Consider the following 26,929-nt stretch of genomic DNA (forward strand, 5'->3'; position numbering starts at 1 on the left):
GATACTGACCGAAGCCAGCCACGGAAATAGTGATGAGGAAAATGTGTCCAGAGGAAGATGAAAAATAAGGCTAGTTTAGGTCGTGTCTATGCAAGTCTTACCTGGCAGCATGGTGTGGCTGCCTCGGGTAATTATAACCAAATCCCACCACGAAACTCCGCCCTGAATCGCCCAGCATGTAGTCGATCTGTCGGCGAGCGAACTCGCGGTACCTGGACGGCGAGATTCCCGCGTCAGCCGCCTGAAATTTCGTACCGACGAGAGAATACCGTGAGAAGACATTGTTGTATGGTAGTAAGAACTATAATAGCAAACACCAAATTACATGTCTCAAGGTCACATCAAAATCGTGAAGTGTTGCAACACGAATTGCAGACGAGTGAAGACAGCTCAGAATTCGTAGAGTAGCAAACATAGCAACGCGTTACCGGTGACAGTGCCGCACGGCAATCGCTGAGGGGGGGGGGGGGGTGTGTTTGAAGTTCTTCCGTGGCCTTGAAGCATGCAGTTTGGTGATGGCTGCTATAGTTACTTGGTAAAGATCTGGAAGAGGCTTATTGTAACGTTTACAGAAAAATGTATATTCGGGTGGTATATCAATAACAGAAGACTGTTTTGTACACTAGATTTTAATTTTTTTAATAAAGTTTTGAAATGACTGGATAATTGAGAGGTTCTGTCTGACCGTCCGACAGCAACTTTGACCTCCGGAATCAGTCAACGGATTTCGAATTTTACGTGGGAGATCCATATTTTTATATATGCAGATACATGAAAACAAAATATTAAAGAGGCTCTTAAAGGAAGATGTGAACTGTCCCAGAATATTGTCTAAAGGAGAGCATTTATCACGATGTTTATGAAGTTTCGAAATCCATAACTGCAAAGATCTCCTGGTGAGATGCAGTTAGGTCTGTCTACTAGCCAGGGCAGACATAACGCCGTAGAGTTATGTCTCTATAATTTCTCATCCTTTCCAGTACGGAATCATAAACTTTAAACATAAATTTTGATATCAGAAAAGCACAGAAGCCATACGTTGGAGTAAGAGTGGTATTAGCACCTGCAGACACACGAATGCGACGTTCGCGGCATGGCACAGGGTCCCAAACTTGTCTATGTAGACCAGTCCTTTCGGCGTCTTCTTCTGGTAGTTGACCGTGAAGTCGCAGAAAGCCTGTGCCGCCTCCATGTACTCAGGCTGCCTCGTCAGCTGCGCCAGTAGGATCTGCAACCCACAATACTCCCAGTGTCTTATGCTGTAGCTACTTGATGGTGCTTCCGTTCTATACCGGGAGATGGAACGTACCTTACATTTGAACAATGAAGAGTATACATGCACTAGCAGAGTGGTTCCGCACAGTTAACATCTGTTAATTTTATTTCCATGTTGTTAAAATTAAGCTCCGTTCAGCTCAGGTTAAATGTCAGTGATCTGTTTGTTAAATCCGTCTGAGCTCTATCCCGTACCTCAGGACGCGCCAGAACGGCGAGTGTCACCTGCGCCCATCGTTTTGTCTATGTTAGTTTAAGTTGGCACAACTCGACTGCATGTGGGGATGTTGCCTGCAGGATGTAATTTATAAACAGGAACCGTGACGTAAGCAGCAAATATGCCATTTACATTCGCTGTGCGATTATACTGAAAGGGTCGTTGTATAATTCTTCAATACAGGCTCTGGAAACCGTCTCCACTACTTCCCGTCCATCTTCATTTGCTTGTGCTTTCTGCTTTGCATCGGTCTCCACTTGTTTAAAGTGAATGACATGAGACAAATGTTTCTTGCAATGAATTTACTTTTTCCAGTTTTACGCCCCGCACCATATTTCATCTTTCCTACGTGTATTGTCCTATTTTTAGTTTTTAGTTACGTTCTGCTCTTGGATACTCCATGTTCGCACCTGCACAGCTCTTGCGCAATTGGCATGAGCAGCGGCCTAGCAAATAGGATGACCTTCACTCGAGTTCTACGCGGGAAGTTGGGAGAGTCTGTTGTACGGGGGTGGGCCTGGTTCTAATTTAATTCTTGTACCACAGCACGCTGGCTGTTGTAGAGTTTGCGGCATCATACCTGAACACCGGCCACTTTTTTGTTGTAGAAGAACTCATTGGGCCGCTCTTTAAGCCGGAATTTCATGTAGTGATGTTCCGCTTCGTCCAGGTACTGGGGGTCATCCGTCGCCCTGTACAGCCATGACGCAGCCCACGTCAACTCGTCACCGTAGTCCGTCGATCTGCGAAATATTTCATTTTCTACCCTGTAATAATGCTTCATATTCTACGCTATATGTCTTCGTAATAAAAATATAACAGCCAGGCAGGGTTTCATCAACGAGGGTTGGAGCAAACATGGAAAATATAAGAAATGAATACAAAATGTCAGCTGTAAAACATTCGCAACGCGACCCATCAAAATGTCGTTACCCAACGTCAGGGAACTCTTGTTCTAGATAACTGAGAATCACTGTTTTAAATAAGCTATATCAATGTCTTAATACGGCGTGTTTAACAAAGAATAGAAAAGTTGTAAGCAAAATTAATGACCCTACTTGCCTTTTATGCGCGCTTAGATGATACGGGATATTACGTCTTAACACTTACATAGTTTACTGATCTTATTATATAGGAAGACTGGCCACATCATGTTTAATGAAGAATACGTCAATTGTTTCAAAAGTTGTTAGACTCAGAAACATGGTGCCGGAAGCTTACGTCTCCTTGTGAAGGTAAAGGTAAATTCGTCCCATTTCCTCCACGGAGAATAAGATATTAAGTAAATAATTCAATGGTGGCTGAACGTTGGGGGCGTGTATAAGATTTCCTGCTCCTGCCTTGAAAGTAACTTTGATCGTCCAGCTGGTAGCCTGATCATGTACTGTCTGAGCTATGACACTAATTTTCAAAGAGAAGGAAAATGGGCGGAAAAGTACTGGAGGTCTAACACGTGCTGAAGATGGAGACCGAATTACACAGTGCACTCACTCGTAGTACTGCGCCGCTCCCTTGATGGCCTCGTGGTAGAGACCCCGGAACTGGCTGGCGAAGCGGTAGAGCTGCTTGGCGTGATCTAGACACTTGCTGGAATACCCAGGGTTCACATCGCGAAACACCAAAGATACTGCAGCTAATGCCGCAGCAGTCTCTCCGGCTAGATCTGAACCTGTAACAGAACACGGTTCCCCCCCTCGTATTATTAATGGGGCACCCTCATCCCTTGTCCTCGAAGTAGTGGCGCTTCATTCCACTAGAGACATCTCACACGATTTGACGCCGGCGGTCTTGTAGTTGACTTATTTCACTAAAGATAGGAAGTTTCGCCCCAAATTAATGTGACTACGAGACAATCCAGTGTAGGCGTGACTCTCTGTATTAGCAGACGTATGAAACACTCCGATGTTGATGTTTATTTTAGTTCCCGTATTTTGGTTAATTCAGAGCAAAAAATATCAAGACAAAAATATTTTCCATCTTTATAACGGATTATTACTTCCATAAATAAAATTTTCACACATTTCCCACGTTATTAACAGGGATGTGTTCTCAATTTATTTATTTTATGGTTTGTTTCATTCTATAACGTAGTTTATTAAACTTTTTATTCGTTTGGAGTGGCACGTACAGTGGGAAAGTATCTTACATCTCTTCAGGGGGCACTTGTCCTTCGTTGTCCTTGTCAGTGTTCTAGACGCGGAAAATACAGACAAAACTGACCGTTGTAATTACAGAGTTCTGTACGAACATACATTATAACATTATAGTGCTAATGCAGATTCTATTCTGCAGCATAGTTAAGTCCAAAATTACTGCAGTAACGACATGGTATTAGGGTCTACTGTATTTTGCTTGACTGTAAGAAAATCCTGCGTTGTTTTACATTGCCGTAGGACATGGGCACTTGATGGTTTGTTCTGTTCGGGGAATTATGCAATACAAAGCTCGTCTTCCGCGAATTGTATCAAAGATTTGCGGTTCACTTTCATTATTGCAATTAACACACTGGATCTGTTCCGTGCAGTAGTCGAGACAACCATTATTGTGTTTGGGTCCCGTCATTTAATTATTATTACCATGTTTATGTACTTTTAAGTTAACCGTTCTTCGTACGTCGCTGAGTTTAATAAAACAAGGACACATCTCTCAGTTGTAAGGCTTCGAATCCTTGCTGAACAAAGAATCGCTCAGGCGGAGTGATGATGGAAATCGGGCGATGCTTAAAATGGACGGTGGATCAAATTCACCAAAAAGTAGAGAGTTGGTACTGGAAGATCGTAGTTCTTTGGAAAATTTTGCTAGAGAAAGAGGATTGGGCGAATTTATGTCATTAGAAATTGATTTGTAGATAAAAGCAGAAAAGTAAGTGTATGTTAAGAGATCTGACATTCTCACTGCAGCGAGTATAAAGATGGCTATCTTTCTGGGTTGTTGGGCGGGGGTGATCTGTACATTCACCGACGTTTCATCGATTATTTATCAGTAAAAAAATTCTAATCTCAAATACGTTATTCTCGGTCTTCATTTCTGAACGACTAGGTGTGCCGACAAGTCTCCATAACAATACAAATTAAATTTATGGATTCGTTCTTCAGTTTCTTAAAATATCCATATGCCACTTGTCTTCAAACAGCCATATTTTCAAGATTCTTGTTTGCTGCATAACTATATTTTAGAATACTGCAATAATTACACACACATGTACCTTATGTAACTGCATACACCTGCGGTGACAACAACGGAATATTAGGTAATGACAGGTGCTGGGTCGTGACAGGCTTAATTTTAACTGTTTTGAGGGGATAGAAGCAAATCACACTACAGCGTCTGGAAACTTCACACCGTAGCATAATGTTGATTTTGCTGTTTCGGATCTCTGTACCTTAGAGTGGGATTCTCAACCCTCTGCCCGCCGATGTGTCTCTTGCGACCACTGTACATTTCTTGCAATATTCTTTCACCCTGTTTGACGAATAATTGTTATTAATAGTTACCTGATTTCAGAAAACACGCTTTTTCACCATAAGTGTTAGTCGTGCCATTCGCTGTGTGCTTAATTAAAACCGTCAAAAATTACTAAATAACACTAAGCAGGATGCATACAAATTGTAACAATAGAAATTAAACCTTGTACTGAAATATCATTAAGCAAAATAAGTGTCAATATCTTACTAATGCCTAAATTTGTAAAAAAAATATTGGTTAATAGGTCTGTACAAACTTGTTTGGAACAACAAGCCTCCCTTTTATTACTAACATGTAGGGCGGTTGCCCCTTCTTAATCCCAGTAATAAATTATATGTCGCATTTCTTTTAAGGCTTCAGCCATTTACAGGTCAGTGGTTATTATGCATATTGTCTGTTCCTACGTTCATAACACTTCACGTCATATCACATAAAAGGTAAGGAATGTCTTCTGCTTCATTTAATTCTCAGAACAAAGAACCGACATTTTTCTTATAAATCATTAAAATACTTACATTTGTAATGGCGATGAGGTGTGTTTTATTGGAGGTCAGAATCACATTTTAAAATATTTTAGGTTAGGTTTCCATCTTTAAAATGTCGACTAAAACATAATGACGTTATGGGATGTCTTGGGAGAATGTCTGCTCACCTGGGTGTTGAGCATCGATCTTGTAGGCTGGTCTTGACATGTTGAGGTCCTCAGGTCGACCCCAAAAAGCGTGATCGAGGTTGAAGTCCCCCACTTGCCCGTACAGCTCGTTAGGACTCACGTGACATTTGATGAAGTAATCCGCTGCCCACTTGATGGCGTCCAACGCGTACTTGGCTTGTCCTGGTTATCATCAACACGGTATTAAAAGGAACTAGTGAATTACGTATTATGCTACTTTGTTTCTGACACACCGTTTATATTGTTATTGTTATTTGTATTTTACTGTTGTAACATAAGCTGCGCATTGTATTTATGAAAGTTGCTTCGAAATTCTCTTTCATAGGCCATGCCACGTTTTGATCTTGTTACTTTGTTAAACGCCTTTCCATAATATATGAGTAATGAATCCACAGTTAATAAAGTCTTCTCGGGCTATCAGCCGTGTTAGTTAGTGATCAATCTCTGTCATTATCGAGCCACACAGTCAACAGCCTTGAAAATGAGGACAGAGATGGTCCTCGAAACGTCGGCGATTGATCACCGACTAACACGGCTGATAGCCTGAGAGGACTTTATTAATGAAAGCCACCGTGAAAGCTTCACATCATAAATCCACAGTTGTTTGGAGTATTCAAGTCATTATGTTCCTGAGATGGGATTTAGTTGTTCTATCATTATAATGTTTGTTTTCATCGTTTTATAATCGGTCTGTCTTACGACGCAGGTTATGTCATACTTGACTCAGATGGTTTTTGTTCTATTTTCTTCAATTATTTTAACCTTGGATCCATATTCCAGTCGAGTTTCTGGTAATTTTTTTGGCATGCTTATGCTTCTTTATTATTCTGTCATACGTTCGCAGATATGAATTTTGGATGAACTTTATTTAATCAGGTCTGTTTTAACGAGCACGCCAGCCTTTATTCCCGTCTGTCTACTATATTTCGACTGATGTGAATTCCCGGAGATCTTTCATAACGTATTTTGTCTGTACACATCTCACACTCGGACTGTATATGCATATATCGCTAGTTGGTCAGTCTGCGGTTGCCAGACAGTGCCCACGTGACGGTATGCCGTTGGTAATAGCTACAAAGCAATCCTACATACCTGATTGTTTGACATTTATACTTGTATCTACATTCAGGTTTAGGAGAAATAAAACCCATTTGGAAGGCCTAATATATGAGATAGATATAAAAGTAAAACCCGTTTTGTATGATAATTTAACCATTATGAATGTCGGAATCTTTATGGAACCAGGAACTAGCGATAAAATTGAGGCCTACAGGCTATTCACACTGCGTACGTAGCGATTAAATGAGTATTAAAGTCCATTGCATTTCAGTGTGTGGAGCTGCACGTCCATCCTTTCATACGTCTTTATGGAACGGTGCTTAATTAATACCAGGGACAACATCGTTCTACATCGTACATAATTTTTGTCTGTAAAATCGGTGATATGGCTGAAACCCTGCTTTCGTACATTTCTTCCTGAAAGAGCACTTATTTCCGTTCTTTGTCATGTCCCGGGTGTTGTTATGACTACAGTTTTCAATAAATCCATTCCATCAGTTTAATTTTCACTTATAACACAAAGTCAGTATAGATGTTAGTATTTTTATCACCAGAATTGTTGCATTAATCTTGCAAAGGAGTGTGGTTACTATAAGTTCCACCGACCTTATTAATTAACAACTTTGATTTTTAAACCCCGGTGGGTTGACAGAGCCGGTTTATACGATACCGGTGCCAGTTTTGAATTTCGTCTGTTTCAGTAGTCATCTCTGTGTGGTTTTCCTCAGTTTATCATGAATGGAGAAATAATATTTTAAATATTCACCACCTACAGCTTCCTCCCCGATATTTTCTGATTCACTGCGTTAATTAACCAAGTCATTAAACAATTCGAAGCCACTGTAACTCGACTTGTAGTCTGTGAACGTTCGTGGTACCAAGATAACAAAATATTTCCTCACTCCCGATATCGGCTCAGCTGATTAGCTCAAATATTACACAAAAAGAGACATGAACTGAAGTGAAAAAGAATTGATCGAAACGTAAGAAGCACAAGGGGATGATAGGGACTGGAATGCATGCCACCTGCTGGGCTGTAATTGAGACAGCAGGGGCCACTGCGACTATTGTTATCAAGATACTGACTGGACGTGACGGAATTCAAGGCCCACTACAGCCTCAACTGCAATATCAACACCCGGTTGTGCAGACTGACAGTGCAGAGGCCTGCTGTCGAATTTACGCTGTTTCACGGACAAACCTTCTCTGATGAGCTCAGTCACTGTAATGACTAACTATAAAAATGAGGATCGCAGTTCGATTTCTGGCAGAGGCAGGCATTTTATCTGTTCCTTACCGCATCCAGACCCGCAATAGAACCCACCTAGTCTCCTATCCAATGGGTAACGGGATTAAAGCGGCCACAGCCTGAAGCTTAACCATTCACCTCCATCTGGTGGGGAGGTTAGTGCTTGATGGTATACATACTACCATTCGCGGCTACGTAGTTTTCACATTCTTGTTAAGTAAGCATTCGAATAGGGTTTCTATGACTGGAAGCAAGCCAAATCTGTCGGAGAAACTTTCCCAATTCATCATATGTTTTGTTCACTCATTCGACGTGATATTGCCTATCGAGTTGAGGTGGTTGTTAAATACATCAAGGACACTGGGAAAATGTTTGGAAGGAGGCAATAATAGCCTGTTTGAAGTTACTATTTCAGATCTCGTCTGGTTTAACTGACACAAACCACGATAATGCAGAGCCATTCTATTCGGTAATGTGGCTAATATTCTAAACCGACAGTTCGCGAAGAAAGGTCAGTTTTATTAACACTGTGTCGTCTCTCTTTTCTACTTATTTACTGATAGGCGGTGTGAATTACTGCAGTGAAAACACGTCTCGTTAAGTAGGATTTCAGGTTTTCAACGTGGTGAGCTTGAAGAATTCTGCTGTCTTTGGATTGTATCGCCATTTGTCTGGTAGACATTTACAAACGTTTAAGAGGTACTTACTGTCTCCAACATTTGGGCGATGAGTGATGTGTCTCATCGCCTTGTTGAGGGTGGACATAAGTAATCTTCTACCAGACCCCATGACGCTTAAACCCTGATTAAAACCATCTTTAAATCTGTTCAAACCAGTTTATATGAGATATGAAAGGACATAAGTTACATTTTTTATACTCGGGATAAGTCAGAAAGGCGTTACTTACCTGCTGACTCGTAAGCATCTCTGTAGGAGAAGTAACCCCACGCCAACAGCGTAGTTGTGCTTGCCATAGTGAACCCAAACTTGACGAAATCTCCGGCTGAAACAAAGAAACAGCTGCATTAATCAAAGGCTGAAAAAGCTTTAATTTTCTTACCCTATGTCACTCACTATGCAGAGATGTGTACTGCCTCCGCAGGTCTGCCTGTACGTCATCTTCTCACTTTGTTTATAAATTACAAATTTATAGATCAAGTTGAGCCTACCTTAAGGATTGGGAAAATTTCGGTTGCGGCTTTGTCTTCTGGAAAATCGTCTAGTAATCTCTTGAATGGTGGCTGAGGATAATGCCAGATGACGGGCTGTTGTGAACGTGGAAACTAACCCTCGGATTCTTCAAAATGAGGGCATTGTTTGACGACCTGACTATCAGATTCTCAAAACCTTTGACTCCAGAAGCGAGCTGGTGCGATTCTGGCCTTATAAACATGCACTTAGATTATTTTACATTTAGTTTTAGACTTAAGTCACACCGACCACTAACTAACTAACTAACTAACTAACTCCCTGGTTGCAGAACCTGCAGGTTCAACACCGACAACACCAAAGCCCGCCACCGGCTAAGATTCTGAGCCAACTCTATCCATTTGACATCCTCACGGCCTACCTCTGCAAGATCCATCTTGATGTTATCCTTCCACCCCCTTCTTGGTCTGTGCAGTGGTCGTTTTCCAGAAGGATTCCCTACAAAAATTCTGTATGCACCATTTGCATACATCCTATGCGTGCTACATGTCCAGCCCATCGGAGCCTCCTAGATTTCACTATCCTCACTATGCGAGCCCACATCGACCACGACAAACGAATACTGACGGCGCCACACTTAATTTGATTAAATTAATTTTAAATGCAAGATAATTGTCTGCTAATTGAAAGAAATGGTCTCTTAGGCCCCCCATACACACACAGTTTGGCCTTCCGATCGACCTTACAGGCAAAACTGTTACAGTTTGCCCTCTCCCTTTCCTTCCCCATACACGCGCAGATAAACCGGCAGGCTGCATGCCACAGTCACAGTCTTCCAGCCTATGTCGCCGAGTGCAGTGCAGTCATGTTTAGTTGTTAAAACATGTCTACAGTTGATGAACTGTTTGCATATGCAGCTATCGCGTGTGTATTGCAAAAAAATAAAAATAAAATTAAATTAAATTTAAAAAAAAAATAATAATAATAAAAACGCAAGTTATGGACCAAGCTCTGCTTCAAAAAGGGCGTCATTTATTAATTTCTCTGCATAAATCCTTTGTTCATTATTTCCTAATGCTCGTAATTTGGCAGCGACATTTTTTGCAAAGAGGTCAAATTTGTCCTCAGTACAGAAGAACGCGAGACAGTAGCAGAACTGAGCGATTGGCCTGCAGGTATCGTCACACACGTGCGTTCCGCCTGTCACGTGCTACGTCCTGTAGGCAGAACTGATGGATTTCCAACAGTCCAACAGATTGGCCGGCCGGCCGCACCACACACATGAGTTTTGCCTTTCAGTCTTCAACTGTGCAGGCCGAACGGGAGGCCAAACTGTGTGTGTATGGGAGGCCTTAAGCTGCCATTCTACTTCGCTGATCAATAAGTTACACAGACGTCTCCATCATGACTGCCCCTTGCAGCGTAATTAGAACAGCTCTTCCAACACACTTGCCCCGTTGCTATGACGCCGGCAGTAAAGCTGCACCACTGAGAACTTGGTGACTTCGTGGCTTCTGTATAACGAAAATGAAGCACCTTGCCAAGCAGTGAATTGCAGTTTCCTGCTTGGTCGCATTCATTATGAAGCTGTATGAGACGGTTGCCACGTTTATCTTACTGATATGTTAAAATATTCAATTTTGTTATCGCTTTGGCGAATGAGTTACATATATATCCATTTACATGCTATGTCTGCGAAATAAAACCTACTTTGTATGTAGAATTTATTGGTAATAACTCTCAAAAGCTATAAATTGTTGCGTTCAACTGCCAGGAGGGGGTATCAGAGAATCCTGTTAAGTGATGTAGTTCAGAGAACAGTACACGTTCTGCACGAGATTATCGCTTTAAGAATTAAAAGGTTGCTTATCGGAGTGATTATGTATCTGCATCAAATGTAGCTTTTAAATTTTGAAAACAGCCGATAGATTGTTTGGAGTACGTCTATAACGTGATACAGAAATGAGATCTAATTAAGACAGGCACTTTAGAACAACACCAGGAAACTCCTGAAATATTCAAAATCGGTCTTACTGTGTTAACACTTACCGTCATAGTAACCTCCCGTGAGGTCTTCGCCATTTTGTCCGCGATCGCCTAGTGCAGAATCGCCCCTCCAGGATATTCTGTTATCTGGTGGTAATTGCCCCGACCTCTGAGCCTCGTAGAACAGAAGAGACAGTTCCAGTACGCGAGAATAGTTGTAGTCCGATGACGCAACTACGGAGTTCAGTGTCGCCACCAGGACCAGCACCAAGCAGCCCCTCATCTGAAAAATAGAGGTCTTCTTCATTCATCGAGATTACCCTAAAAGAACGAATTCATGTAGATACACATTGTTACCACAGGCTAATTTGCGTACATTTTTTTTCTTTGCACGAAAGCTTAAACTCCAAATAAATGACGAACATTATTGATGAGATTACAACGACAAAAGATTCTTTATAACCTCTCAATCCCTATGCGCAGGTGTGGATGCGGCATAATGTACTGTATGATTAACCGTAGAAGTCGTTAATTTTAACATTACGTAGCGAATTATTTTTAGCATTACACAATCACATTCCCTCCTCGACCTCAGTTCAGGAGGATGGCAATGTCTACCTGCCACGGCAAACCCCCAGCTCGCCTTCGCGAAGTTTTTTAATGTTTAGCGCATTGTTTAATTCACTACTGAGTTCGATTCGATGTGTAAACTATGAAGGTGTTTTGTGAAGTAACCTCAGTTTGCCCGCACTCACTCTCCATTCGTGATGTTCTGCTCATTGTCGGGTGTCGAACTCGGCCCCAGATAAATTTTGACACTCAATAACGTTATTTATGTTGTGAAGGGAGGGAGTAGGATTGTTTTCAGTAGAAGAAGAAAAATTCTGACAAAATCTGGTTCAGTCTTCAGAGAACAAAACGGAGATTGACAAGTGGGTTGTTTAATCAGTGGAATTTATGACGAGTAGTGAATTATGTATACGTCGGTGGGATGAATAACAAATATTAGTGTATAAATCCGAAAACCGCACAGCACATAACCTGGAAGAGAAGCGTATGCAAATATTTACGGTGGTTGTATTGATATTTTACTGTAATTATTTTGAGAACAACGCATCATGTGAAGTACATATACACTCACCAGTAAACGTAAATCTGACAATCTCTTTGATATTGATATTTTTAGCTCTCTGTTTTCAGACTCTTGTAATTAATGTTCCTTAACCCTACGAAGACACCACTTGTCAGAACAAACAAATATTGTAATTTCTCACTTGCGTAGTTAATTGTTTTCGTACGAGATGTGTAATTAGAAGTAGCGTATAACTTCTTCCTTTCGAACTAAGTTAATTCGCAAAAGCTATGCGTTCGTATTTGTGCAACGTGTTGCCTGTACGCTGGATCCAGAAGCCGGCTCGAAATGTGTCAGTAATTTTCAATTTCTCGCAACTGTGAGCTCCCATGAGCAAATAACCACAATCTGAACAGGAGAAGACACTACCGAGTCATTTTATAGAACTCCCAACAGCGAGGCACCGTGACCCTGGCAAAGCTCATGTGTGTTGCAGTGGAGTCTGACATATGGGGAAATCCTCCATCATTCCACGAACATGGTGGTGAAAGAAGGGAGCGCTCAACTTATTTACATTTTCTGATCATACGTGATGAATGATCTAGGTGGCAGTTTCGGTTGATGATTCACACGAGTAATACCTGGGAATGCAAGGCCGTCACCACGAGTTTCCTTCTCGCTGATCGCACAAGAGAAGCAGAAGGCCTTGATGAAGTTGCGGCTTCCAGTTACACGTGCTCATTGGGAGGCCACAGTTTAAACTTGGAACCATCAAAATATCTGACAACTGCGATCCTGTGTTATAACGTATTCATAGCACATTCTGCACTGAGGATTTTGTCCTTCCGTTGTTATATTTAATTTCTAAACATGCCTAATTGGTTTTAGTTAAATGTTATACGTGGGCTACGTACCTTAAGTGATCACGCGAATATAATTTTGCTTGGTATCGGATCAAAATAGGCCCAACTCATCCAGAATCATTTGTTTTACTAAATGTCATCACTAGATGCATGTGTGTAATTGAGATGTGCTTCTTTCCTTAAGATAACAAATTTTTAATTTATTAAACCGTATTTCAGTCTGTTTTATACGGTTATAAAACTTGGTACCTTGCCCTGAAGGAAGAACATGAAACAGTATTTAAAAATAATGATGTGGAAAATATTCGGTTATGAAACAGGTCAATTAGAAAATGAGCTGAGGAAATAACACAGTGGTTTGGACTCTACTAAAGACCACTTTGACACGAAGTCTTTTTTAAAGACAATGCCAGACTGTATCTATGGGAAATAGGTCCATGGGACGTGAACTGGATAGAACTGGCTCATAGAGGGATCCGTGACGTGTCTGTAATGATGACTGGATGGTGTTCAGTATCAGCAGCTGAGCAGGAACACGCAGCATAGCCTAACTTCGTGGCGCTGCTTGTAGCACGGGGCTAGATGGGCATGTCTCGAAGAAACCGCGTACCTCCAGAGAAAAGTCATATAGTTTAAATAGTTAAATAGGTAAATTATCCGCACTACCGGAATATGTTTTATGAACGAGAGTTGCTTTATTGATAATTAGCTGGGACAGAACATCCAGACTGTTAATGGTTATGAGACACTCGGTCATCACATATTTAGTTCTTGATTTAATAAATGGATTTCGGTCTGGTACGTACATAGGCCTACATGTAGCCTATTCGCGATCTAGAAACTAGATTTTACATCGAAATCTATATTTTGAATTTTATGATTACTTTGTGGTACTGTGTAGGAAACAATAATAAAGTGTTCTATTTTTAGTCTAGTAGTAACTGAATTTTACCTCGGGTCGGACTAAACTTTTTGCCGGCCGTATTTTTTCCAATTCTATCTGAGGATGTTGGTATGTCTCCTTTATTGATTTGGTATCATATATGACGTCAGTTATTTGTTTTAACGTTTCGGTCTACTGCTTCCATATTGAAATGTGTGCGAGCTATCAAAAAGTTATTTTTATACGACACAACCGTTATCTGTTATACCTGCGTCAGCGGATGTTTCCTACTCAGTAAGAGTATTTTACCGTAATATAGGCATACTAGGAAGTTATTGCTAGGAAGTTTGTAGAAGATTACATTCGCGGAATGACGTTATCATTCAGTTTTATCCTCCTGTTTCCCATCTACTCCTACACATAAAGGTCATATAACTTTACCTATTTTGTATGGGTGTGAAACCTGGTGTCTCAGTTTAAGGAAAGAACACATACCCTTCACCTAACATTATTATGGTGATCAGTAAGGAGAATATGGGCGGGGAATGTATCATGCAGGGGTATGACAATTAAGATGTTCACAATTCTACTCGGAAAATACAAACAAAAGAGACAACTAGGGAAAGCTTGTTGATGGGAGGTTACTAGGTTAAAATTGATCTTAAAAAATGGGGTATTTAACTGATTCAGGGGAGGTTCAGTGGCGAGGTATTTTAAAGTCGGTAATGAACCTCAGGGTTCCTTATGGGACACAGAATTTCTTGACTAGCCGAGCCACCACGCGCTTCTTAAGACGACTCTAGTTTGAGTTAGCTCTAACTCAGATATTGCCTTGGCATGCACATATAATAAACTGACATGTTATAAACAAATCTGAAATTGTAATCGTTATTTTTAATAATTCGTGGCCCTAATATGCGTCTTTCTGCGGTGAGTGTTCTTAATTATTGTTTGTAGGACGAAGAGATTCTGGCCCTCACCGGGCACGATACTTCATATCGTTATAGAGCTCTAAACAACAGCGAGATATGTTTTTGATTCGTTCCAGATGTCAGAAATACTATAGCTTTTGTAGTTATATATTTGGTATATGAATGTAAAAAGCAGGAGATGTAGGGTAGATTGCTTCATTCATCACGTACCAGTTTGTTCACCTTGTTGAATTTTCAGCCGCATTCAATTAGATAATTACGTCTTCTGAAAACTAATGAAAACTAGTAGTTACATGGGGAACATTAAGTGGTTCAGATTCATAATAAAACGAATATCGATATGGTGAGTCGATTATTGTGGTTACTGCTGTACTCTAAGTTGCTCTTGGTGACAGTACTGAACTCCACCATTATAAAGACAGTTAAAATGTGTGTGTGTCGGTTTTTGAAACAAACCCGTCAATAACTGGTTTGTCAAGAAGAAGTCTCTGAATTTCTTGTCTCTGTCTCTTTCAACATCACAGCATCCCGCGAGTTGCCATGTACAACACAACGTTTACATGAGTATCAGGTATTGTGCTGAATATTCCAAACACGTTGTGAACATTGTTGTATATGTAAGGTCACGTTGATTGCCATTACAGATTTATCTCATAGGCAAAAACAAGAAATATAATTTAACAAAAATAATTACTTCTGTACGGGAATGACGACATGATGGAAAGAGAATGTATGAATTTATCGTATGCTATTGTTCTGCAATGGACAGGAGTGATCCGCTCAAGGGGGACGTCAGAAGAAACGGGCAACGTGAAGTAGGAACAGGATTGTTGCACGCGAACTGAGAGAATAGGGGGCTGTGGAAAGAAATAAAAGAATTTGATACCTGTGCAATATTTGAGTGTTCTATCTTGTGGAGCAGAAGACTGGCTATTGTCTTTAGGGAGTACAAGAACAGGGAACCTTAAGACAGATAATGGAAAGCATTATCCTGTAAAATAAAATGTCATAAATGTCTTTTCGTTAACTGATCCCAAGGGATAGATTTATAATACATATCCTTACAACATCAAGAAAAGTTCGACTCGTTGCGCACTAGACGCTTCCTGCCCACAGGAGACGAAGCTGAACGTTCATCGCCATTCGGATCGAGAATCGGTGAAGGAGGTTTGCCTCGTAAGGACTATTTGTGATCACGGATCTTAGAATATAATACTCTAGAAATTATTTATTTTAAATTAATGTAAAACTATGTAAGTTCCTCTAATTTCAGTTTTATATTCTGGTACTTTACTTCTAAATTAAATATAGGATGAGGCAAACAATTTCCTTTAAAATGGTTTCTTTGCACACACATACTTAGGTATGCTCTACAGAATTTAAAATTAATTTAATTAAAGTGTGCAGAGCCGTCCATTTTTACATATTTTTAATAACGCCATTTTAGTGTCACCCAGTATACGAGTAATGAATATGCACTTCAAGACTATTGCCTAAGGGTTTTAATTTCAAGTTAGAAGCAGCATTAATGTTGTCGAATTTCATAGTACTGGCCAGGTATTTAATTGCGAAATATTGTTATCATCATAATCATATGAATTCGTGTCTCGTGGTTTAGAAATAGGGAACCGCAACAATTTTTCTGATACTGTCATGGAAATCTTCCTGATCTACCACGGAGTAAAATACTAAGGACACTTCCTAGTGTTAGGTTCTACCTGAAGTTAGATTAGCCTTGGCATGGTAGTTAAGGACATGCTATCTCTAAAGATGCATTATCTTTAACTAGCATAACGTAAGGTAGAATGTTTGTCTGACAACACCGCCTCTATCGAATACTGCTGCAACTGCAGACTGCAGGTAACAGGAAACGTCCGGATATTTATCCCCAGGGGTTAGTACAAGAACCTAGCAAGTAATGAGCAGGTAATTAGCATGTAGGATTTGAGGTTCTCGCGGCGGTGAGTACAAAGATGGCTGTCTTGCAGCGCCGCGTAGTCTGGTAGAAGATAACCAACGAATGCCTCCATCATAGCCCTGGTGATGGAGGCAGCAAGGACCTCTAGGCAGTTAGTATGTGTATGTACAGTAAACGACGTTGGTCGGTAGCATTCTTTTGCGGACGAAGTTCAATAGTCATATGTTCTTTGAGCGTTCGTACTGACTGTGGGTCACAGTATCTTAAATCATACATTTTGCATGTAGAGACGGATGATTCAGAGCATGTACCATTTAACATGTCACTCGTATTAGATCATCATTTGTATAATATGACGCTTTTAGAGGTGACATCTAACTACGGGCGAGTCAGTCATGAATGTGCAAAGTTATGCTGAGAAAATGTAAATACTCCATTTTCGGGACGACGCCTGTAATTACATGGCGAGAAGCAGGCATTATCGACAATAGATTTAAAATGTCAGGTTAATAAATAACTATGTTCATGATATAAGATTTTCATTCAACCAACACCATGGAAGTGGGTACTTCATGAGACGCTGACAGTCACTCAGCTGGTAAAGAAATTCCGGATTCATCACCGTTTTCATAAGAGTTCGCCACTGGTTTCTATCCTGAGTTACTTGAATCCAGTTTGCGCCCTTATATTACACTATTTTTGATAAATTTTAATACTATCTAGACATCTGAGACTAGGAATCCCTAATGATCCTTTCTTTTCATGTTTTGCCCCTCAATTATATGTGCGTTTCTCATTTCCGCTCTTTTCATGCCCTGATTATGGAAGCAGTAAGCACCTCCGAAACGTCAATTTCTGCGAGACTACAAGGCGTAGCAGCCTAGAAGATAGTCTTCCTCACTCTCACTGTTGTGAGAACCTAAAATCACAGTAAGTGACGTGTAGACGTTTTTCACAATATTTGACAAAGTTGTTAGATGATCATCAGGCATTCGCGGAAAATTTCGGGTACCGGGGAAACTTTATACAGGAATACACACAAAGACGTTCAGTGTGGTGAGAACTTATTCGAATAATGTTAAAATGGTCGACGTAATGAGTGACTGCAGCCATCCGACCAGTGACTAGAATGGATGATTACAGTGACAATGTGAGCGCTGTACCTGCCACTCACATAGAAGTGCTGCAGCAAACGGTTGCCATGGAGCGATGACCGATCTCACTCGTCTCTCAATGTCATCAAGTGTGAGGAACAGTTGTACCACCGCCAGCAGTTATTGCTGTCATGTCTCGGACAAATTATATCACGTCATGATCATGATATCATATTTTGGAAACGCTTTGCTTCATGTCCTGGTCCGCCTGTCATCAACGATAGTAACAAAACATTATTTCTTTATGTTATTGAATTATGTGCTTTGTAACAGAGTAGGTCATGAATGTTTTCTGTATGAAAGAAACTTCCAGTAGTTTGTCATTATTACCAACCACAAGGTTGTAGGAAAATAGCCCCAATACGCTGTTGACTAAAACGCCATCATGTGCTGCTCTGCATTCAAGGACACTGCACTGTGGCGACAAGCTGTCTTGCTGCTTTCGCCTTTTAGAACGTTTTTACAATTAAATCTGTGGAATAATTAGTCGAGACAGGTCAGTACAGTCACAACGCAATTAAGTAACCTTAAGTCTGCTGTGACGTCTACACGACTGACTTCTAAACCTCGTGTACTGAAGAAACGTTTAATATCCCTGTCTCATTACTCGCGGTAGGGCTGGTGAAGGAATGAAGCTCAACTCGCAGACATTTTTTGTAAAGCTGTGAGATCCGAGATTCTCACGGCAGTGAGTATGATGTTGGCTGTCTTCTGGGTTGCGGCGTCGTGTAGTCTGGTAGAGGTTTTCGACGTTTCAGAGGTCCTTGCTGCCTCCACCATCAGAGCAGTTACCCTCATGATGGAGGTAGCAAGGACCTCTGAAACGTTACCACATTGAACGTATTTCTGTGCGTATCTTTTGCAGTCGGAAGGTCTCATGTTCGTCCAGTAACATATAAATCCAGGAATACCCATGGAAGACTAATGCCGTACAGTTAAGGCATACAGTTTCCATAAAAGCACGTATGATAATCCGAATAATGTTTGTAGTATCAGTAGTCCCTGTATGCTCTGTATAAACTTTAGTTTTCCATAAGATTATTCTGTAAAACTTAAGATTAATATCAGACTTTCATTAAAGACGCATTTCACGAATCTGAATGTAATTTAGAAAGGTATATGTCGAAGACTGGTTAGAAAATACTTTTTATGTTCAGAAAGATCGATCTGAATACATTTTATGACACTTGACGTTTTTATTGGTCGTTTATAAACATTGTGGTTTTTCTGTAGATAGACCACAATGTATATCTATCCACTGTTCGTCATGACTGCTGTGTATTGCCATCTGAAGACTGATTGAACGCGCCGGATCGCGCTCTGTGTGGTCCTCATCTGTTTGCAACTTCCGTCTCACCCGACCTTCATTACCATATTATCAAACCTGACTGGATCTTTTGTCGTGGCCTACTGTAATATATTTTAACCATGACCGTTGATGGAAGTTTACTTTTTTCAAGTATACTATGTTTTGCATCACAGTAAATTATGTCAGATGCATGAGTCTGAAGGTCGTCTCCTGCGGTAACTTGCTTTTCCCTTCTGCGTCGTCATGTTTGTGCTGTCTGAAACGAACAATTCCCTTGCACTAGCGTATCCAGCTGACTGCGCCAAAGGATGGGATTTAATCAAAGCTGTAAAGGCACTTCATTGTGTGTTTTCTTTCACGTATCATCAAAACGCTATCCAGGTACTAGCGTCGTCTTTCAGGATTGGAATTATATTTTATAGCTGTCTTTAAAAACATAATTAGCCTGTACATTATTTGGGCAAAGTGGATAAAATATGAGGTTTTCACGAAGGTGAGAATGATGCTGTTCTTCTGGGTTTTGACGCCGTGCAGACTCGTCGGTAGCTGCCAACGTTTAGGAGGAACATGCTGTCTCCATCATACGGACTGAAGTGGCGATCGAGTCTACACGGCTCCAAAACCTAGATCTGAATCATGAAATTCGCGCAATGAACAAGATCTGTGTTTGTGTACCAGTCGGCAGGTTTAACGTCTAACACAACTTAAAAGGATTTCAATGGAATTCTGTAAAGTTGCCGAGTGATTTAAATTTAGCCTGTATTTGTACTATAACTGCTTATTATAGGTCAATAATTTAACGTGAATACTTGTAAAGGGTGCCGAATCGCAAATAACGCATTTGAACTATCTGTCTCAAAATTAAGTTTTGCAGTTGTGTTCAGGAGCGCTAGCCATTCAACAACAGACCGGACAGCTGTGTGACTTGGTGCAAGATTATTCCTTACGTTCTTAGTTGTCTGCAGCTGAATTGTGGGATGCGAAGAATAATTGAGTCAAATATTTCTTGAGGAAGTTTCCTATTATACTCACGATCTAGTTGCGAGTATGCCGAACCAAACGCCGAGGGGTGTACATAGTTATTACAACACGCAAAAGAGTTGGTTTCAACACAGATGTAACGCCTTTACACACATGAGTCATAAGAATGTGAAAACACAAATTAATCAAAACAGTTGATTACCATAATAATTTTGTTGTAAGAAAACTTTCCTTTCAGATAAAGATTGAATTAATGAATATTATTTTGACGACCTTCGGTACTAGAAGGTTAAACGGGCAATCAGCATGAAAAAAGAGACGTTAGGACTTTTTAGTACAGAAAGCTTCAAAATATAAGCCTGAACAAACACATTCACTAGGAAAACCTAGAATGAGATATGGGCATCTGTTATGATAGCCACGGAACTGGACGTGAAAGATAAAGAAGGTAGATTAAACAGGATTTGAAGTTCTCAGGGTTGTGAGCCCATAGATTGCTGCTTTCTGGCTTGTAGCACAGTGTAGTCTGGTAGAAATTTACCAACCTTTCAAATGGAGGCAGCAAGGACCTCTAAAACGTTGGTTAACTTCTACCAGACTACTCGGTACTACAACCCAAAAGACAGCTGTCTTAAGATTATAGCTTGTCGTAATGTGAACTCGATTGGTCTAGTTCAGGATGAGATTCAGAGGCTACCTTTCGTGTTGCGATGTTGGTATTCGGTTTATGCCTATAGATCGACATTTTCAAGCCAATCATCTTCGAGGTATAGCGGTCTCTAAATTGAATTCTATAGGTTGCTTACCGCCTTCAGTTTCTCCAGGCGAGGACCGAATTAGCCTTATCAATCAATGAGCGACATGTTTCTATTCCTCTGTTTCCAAACTTCCGTTTGTAACAATAATCTATTGTTCAGAGATCAGATATGTGCGTTGTGTCAGAACGTTTGACAGTACCTGTTACCTATCGACCTAAAAACAAAGACGTGGTTCATTGAAATGCTGCCGCTCCAGCATTAGTTCAAGAACCTACAGCAGATAGATGTAAATCTACAGATAAAAAATAACAAAAGATGGTTACAAACATGTATCCAAGTGTGTGTAAAAAGAAAAGCAAACAGGAGATTTCAATGAAGTATACGGTCGTTTCTAAAGCTCGTTTCTAAGAAAGTAACAGGGAGATACACCTTATTTTATTTTTGCCAAGGATGAGTAAGGACGGATCGTTAAAATTTATGCTTTATTACCAGAGTAATTTTATTTTAAAGAGCATTAAAGAGGGCCACCATAACATAGAAGACTAAGCGAATGTTCCAGTAGAAGATGCAGCACATATTTAACGCTTTTTAGAAGAATAGTTTATAGGTTGTGGAAAGCAAAGTTTGCTAAAATTAAGTTGCAGTGCTAAGAAATTTATTAAAAAATTAAATACGAAAATAATCAGGTCTCTTAAACTTATAAAAATATTTAACCATATCGAATTCAGGAAACTTGTGATTCGATTACCAGTTTTAAAACTAGTTTTATTATAGGCTCTGTAAGGCGACCTACCCATTGGCGGTTAGTGATGCGCTGGAACATGAAAAAGATATTTCGGGTTCCGGTTATCTTCACTGAGTTGCTAAGACTCCTAACAACAAAGAGGAGACGCTGAAATTAGATATAATTCAATTCTGAAATCTGGGACTACATGGTCAGGTCACTTGCTGGCCGATATATTGCGAAAGTAGCTAGCAAGTGGATCTGTGAGAGAAAGTTGCCGATCTTTTGCATATTCGAAACGAGGCTCCAGATCTGGGTCGAGATGTGATCGTCGCTGTCATGTCTGTTCGCTATGTGGGGCAGTATGTGATCACATCTCGTTCACTCCATGGGTCGATATGTGATCGTCAGTGCCATGCCTGATCACTATCTGGGTGCAGAAGATAATCGTCGGTGATGTGATTTTGCATAACTCATTATCCTTGTAGAAGCATATATATTATTGCACATATAATTCCAAACAAATCCAATTATTATACTGTAAATTAAGAAATTATTTCTTGTCGTTCGTCTAATATTACATCATCAAAATCTGTTTATTTTAAACACTGTGTATCTTTCTGCTGCTTGTAATTTATGATAGGTAAGCATATAATTTTCGTATCGCCAAACCGCTTTTAAAAATGATAAAGTTGAAACCTTAAGTGAAAAGTGATGACTTCCTAACGTGAGAATTGTTGGCTTAGTACCACGTGAAAAAATACAGCACAATTTTCTGCATAAAACCAGTACCCAAAATGTTCGTTTCATTGTGAAATCGATAGAACTGCTTAGGTTTGTCTGTATGAGAAGTAAATTAGTTTCCACGAAAATGATAGAGTTTATCTGTCTTGTCACGAAAACATTCTGCCTTATTGTTTGAGACGGATATACTTTTTGTGTAAATATATTTTTCGTGTATATGATTCGTGTTGAAATTAACAATATCTTATAATCACGTCCACTTACTAACATGCAATTTCAGGGAGTACGCTGATGTAATAACACTGTACTAATGAAAATACGCGTATTTCCAAGAAGTAGGAAATTTGAGGTCATAATATTGACGGAACAAGATGCTTATTTACCAACCTAGACCTTCGGACAGCATGAAATGTTTCCTGCAATTGTAACGTTTTAAGTGTCATAGATCACTCCGGGGATTGCCGTGTCACGTGTATATTTCAGTAAGATAATGGCCGAAATTCTTGCTTAAGTATTTACGAAACGCGATATATTTTATGAACAGTATAAATGCATCTTAAAATAAAAATGAGATTTGAGGTTTTCACAGCGGTGACGATAATGACGATATTCTCCGTTTTGGTGCCAGAACCAAGACCATCATCATCATCAAAAGTACACTTTTTTATTCTGAATCTATTACTTCAATATGAGCTCAGTTTTATAGTTTACTGCACACGAAACTTGAAATTCAGCGTCTGAAAATTCTCCAACAAAGGTCAAAATACTTAATTTTGCTTTAGCTTTGTTTTCAATATTTACACAAGATAGTTCAAGTCATGTCTCAAGAAGAAGCAATGTGGCTATGTTCCTATGCTTCTTTAAAATAGGGTGGACTTGCAGACTTTTTCAGTTCGGTGCTGTAGATGAGCTTAATTATCATGTTTCAGAGCGTAATTCTGTGACTTTGGTTATCCATAGAAACTAAAGTCAATTCTTAGGACTATCACACACTTTCCCTTAGACAATTTCGCGAAATTCTTCCTAGATTCCAGGACGACGTGAACCGGTTTATCGAGCACAGCCTATTTCTATAAACTTCTACAATCATCTTCTAACCGCGCTATGCGTAACTGCATTTTTCTTGGATGGCTGTTAAATTCATCTGCTAGATTTGTGTGGGCACAAACATCAAGCTCACACAAGAGAATAATCTACAATTGTAAAGATTTTATTCACAGATGTCCTAAAAATTTGGTACTTTTGCAAGTACATGTTGACGATGTGTAATGGTGATTTTCTATTTGATGATGATAAATTAATAATTGTGATTGAGAAATTAAATTTGGAATGTGGGTGTGTCCCAAATATTTCTGGACATTGTATGTCTTAAAAATTATCAATACGGATTGGTGCGAATCCTCAACAGACAGTGTTGCCAGACACTTGGTTGGGCCTTGTTCGTTTCAACTTTAATTTAAGACGTCTGTTCGATATCAGACACTGTAGTCATTTATCGTCTCAGAAACTATTTGTAACTCGCAAGTCAGCGTCCTAAATTGAAAGAGGTACAGCGTTTGGCTACCGCCGAGACTTGAAGAATTCTACACCATAAAGACAGTGAGCTCAAGCATCGAGGGCAAAGCGACAAAGCTTACGTAAGAGAGTGCTTTTACATCGCAACTTAGATGGACATAAAATATTGTCTGATATAGGTCTGTATCTCAGTCAATAGACAGTACATGAACCACTTATTTCATTCAAATTGTTAAATCCTTTGTAAACAGCGATTACTTGGAACTGAAGTCTAAGCCTGACCATTAGCCAACTAAATCTAAACGAAGGAATTAAACAATAGGAACTAAAACAGAAGAATGTCATAAGCAACGTTATAACATCCAATACGCTTTTCATGGTATCGTGAGTTAGCGTCGCGACGACAGACGGTGTTTTGCCAGCGTCGTTTCTTATGGTTTTGCTAGATCCATGCACATTATGGGGACACTTTGCACAAAGTTTGACGGGAACATTTCGAGTCTCTGCAAAGTTGAAGTTCTTTCTGTCGACTGGTTTAGCTGTTAAGTTCTAAGTACACCGCATTTATTTTCTGTACCGTTTTGTTTTCCTCATATGTGCTATACGCCTTGTCAATTTAATCTTAATTTAATCATCCTAACAATACTAGATGCACACATTTACAAAGTTATATATGATTTGAGGCTTTCCCGGCGTCTAAATTCAATAAAATATCTTGGGGAAAAATGTCGGGTCAAACGGTTACAAGAGGAACCCTGATGATGGGGACAAATGATTCCCGAAACGTTGGTTTCTTCTAGTAACCATTTGACGCGGGTGATTACCCGAGAAGATTTCATTGCATTTACAAAGTTCCTCGTGAGTTTCAAACATTGCCTTTATTTTTAATTTCTCTTGGATGTAAATATTATCTTCAAAATGTTGTTATCACGGTCTAATAACTCGAAAACGAATATAAATTGTTACTTGAAATGATGAAAGAAGTATTCGTAAATCTATATAAACCCGGATTTTCATGTGTTTAATGCATCGCACACTAGAGTGCTATTTAGCGGTTTGTATATTCCCTGAAGTCACCTCGCCTATTTCTTCTAAGCAGTGACGCAATTTTATGCTAACGCACCTGTAGGGTTTATTGCCTCACTCTTGCATGCTGCCAACTTAAAATATCGTTTGAATTAAAATTTAAGGCTGGTACTAATAGTACCGCAACCCAAAAACCCAGGTTTCACTTTAATTAACACAATTAGTTATTGTAATATGTAGGCGTGGCCTCTGGTGATGAGCTCAAGTTTGAAGGTGGGTGGAATTGTCTTACCGCGGATGTTATCCCTGTCACCAAGTAATATCCATGAATAGTAGGATCCGAGGTATTCATGGCGGTGAGTCCGAAGATGGCTGTCATCTGGGTTGTAGCGCCGTGTAGTGTCAGAAGTTTACCGACGTTCCCAAGAGTGTTATATATCCTGCCAATCTTCAAACACCTTGATTTAACCAAATTAAAAATACCTCACTTAATAAAGAGCACGAATGATACAGGCTTTAGTACTCAGATGGAAAGCGAATATATGTCCTGTTCTATTCTTGCTTCCCCCTTCCTCGCAGCATTAAATAAATAGAACTTGCCCCAGATGTGGATTTTTAAACAATTAGCTCGGAACTGAATTTTTAATTACGCGTGTGGCAATAGGAAATTAGATAAAAATCCGCTCCTCACTGCAGCTATAGCACGTCGTGCACTGGTCACGAAGCTATGAGATCAGTTAAGTCATGATTTTAATCCTTTAAAACTCTGTACTTTTCAATATTTCTCTTTCCGACATTTTCTTCTTGTTCGATCGAACATAAATGAAGTGTATTCCTACAGATTCATTCAAACGGCTATATTGCAGAAGGAATGTGTATTCATGAGGGCGATGATGGAGGCAGTAAACACTTCTCAAACGTCGGTCAGTTTAATCAGATTACACGGGGCAACAGCCCAGAAGACAGTCATCTCCAAATTGAGGTGTGGTGTGACGGAAGTTGGAACCACAATGTATTCCAACAACTATACTCCGTGTCGCTTTTGTTCTTCGAGATAATTGCCGTCTAATGTTGCAAATTGGTACACGAAACGCGCCTGATTGTGATTTGGTATGTGATAAGTTCTACCAATGTATAAACGCTATTTGTTCCACTTCTGCACGCAGTTATCAACGCATCGATTAGATATTACGTTGCCACGACAGAAACTCCTCTGAGCTGAATTTCCCGCCTACAGTTACATGAAATTGCCTTTCTTACTCGTTTTCTGCCGTCTTGAGCTTCCACCTGGCATTGATAATAGACATTATTAAGAAATTGCTGCAGGTAAAGTTTCCATGGCAACTTTGTGTGGCTCGACCTTGTATGCAAATGTTCCTGTCTTTACATCAATTTAACACAAACTTGGACGCATTGGGGGAATGATAATGTTTCTGCGAAGTTCTTTCAGCGCTCAGTCACGCGATTGAACTGATGACAGCGATGATGTTCATTTGTATTGACAGTCCTTTTTAATATCTGAAATGACATAAAATACGCGCCTCTTATTTAAAGTGTTTTTATATCCAATTTCGTACCCGAAGGCACGCCTCGTTCATGTTTTAGTTGTTTGTTTATCCGACGATGCATGAAAGACAGGGTTTTTATAATAGGATATAGGGAATCATAGTATGACTATGACCGATTCTTAATTTATTAACGACGTCATTTCAGCCGATCAGTTTCAGCTACAGCAAACGAGGTGGGAAGGTCGTAAATTGTGAACATGTAAAATCATGGCCTAATTCAGAGATGTATCACGGTATGTGCATGGATACACCAAGGAGAATCATGAGATAGTTGGCAACCTTACGAGATTCAAACTGATTTCCTCCCGAATACAAGTTTTAAAGCATTAATGACGTTAACAACTGTTTACGAATGGAGGGAGTGACTGGGGTACGAATAAATGGTAGTTGTCTTCTGGAGTGTTACGTT

At 39.9% G+C, this 26,929-nt stretch overlaps 2 protein-coding genes across 4 annotated transcripts in view; one reads left to right on the plus strand and one right to left on the minus strand.

Moving 5' to 3' along the window:
* The window catches only part of LOC147872343 (uncharacterized), a 271,681-nt gene that overhangs the window by 43,021 nt on the left and 201,731 nt on the right, over positions 1 to 26,929 (plus strand). The window lies entirely within an intron of this gene.
* Positions 1 to 26,929, minus strand: part of LOC110832327 (uncharacterized) — a 35,152-nt gene that overhangs the window by 2,443 nt on the left and 5,780 nt on the right. For all 3 annotated transcript variants that reach the window (XM_022069225.2, XM_022069224.2, XM_022069223.2), the window contains 7 exons: positions 11,137 to 11,356; positions 8,846 to 8,941; positions 5,610 to 5,792; positions 2,984 to 3,161; positions 2,073 to 2,235; positions 1,064 to 1,228; positions 102 to 241 (listed from right to left, as the gene is read on the minus strand). In XM_022069225.2, coding sequence (XP_021924917.1) covers positions 102 to 241; positions 1,064 to 1,228; positions 2,073 to 2,235; positions 2,984 to 3,161; positions 5,610 to 5,792; positions 8,846 to 8,941; positions 11,137 to 11,356 — 1,145 coding nt within the window. The remainder of the gene's footprint in view (positions 1 to 101; positions 242 to 1,063; positions 1,229 to 2,072; positions 2,236 to 2,983; positions 3,162 to 5,609; positions 5,793 to 8,845; positions 8,942 to 11,136; positions 11,357 to 26,929) is intronic.

Source organism: Zootermopsis nevadensis, unplaced genomic scaffold (assembly GCF_977971745.1).
Source record: "Zootermopsis nevadensis isolate Lab colony 2312 unplaced genomic scaffold, Znev_1.0 Znev_ptg000028l, whole genome shotgun sequence".
Taxonomy (NCBI): domain Eukaryota; kingdom Metazoa; phylum Arthropoda; class Insecta; order Blattodea; family Termopsidae; genus Zootermopsis; species Zootermopsis nevadensis.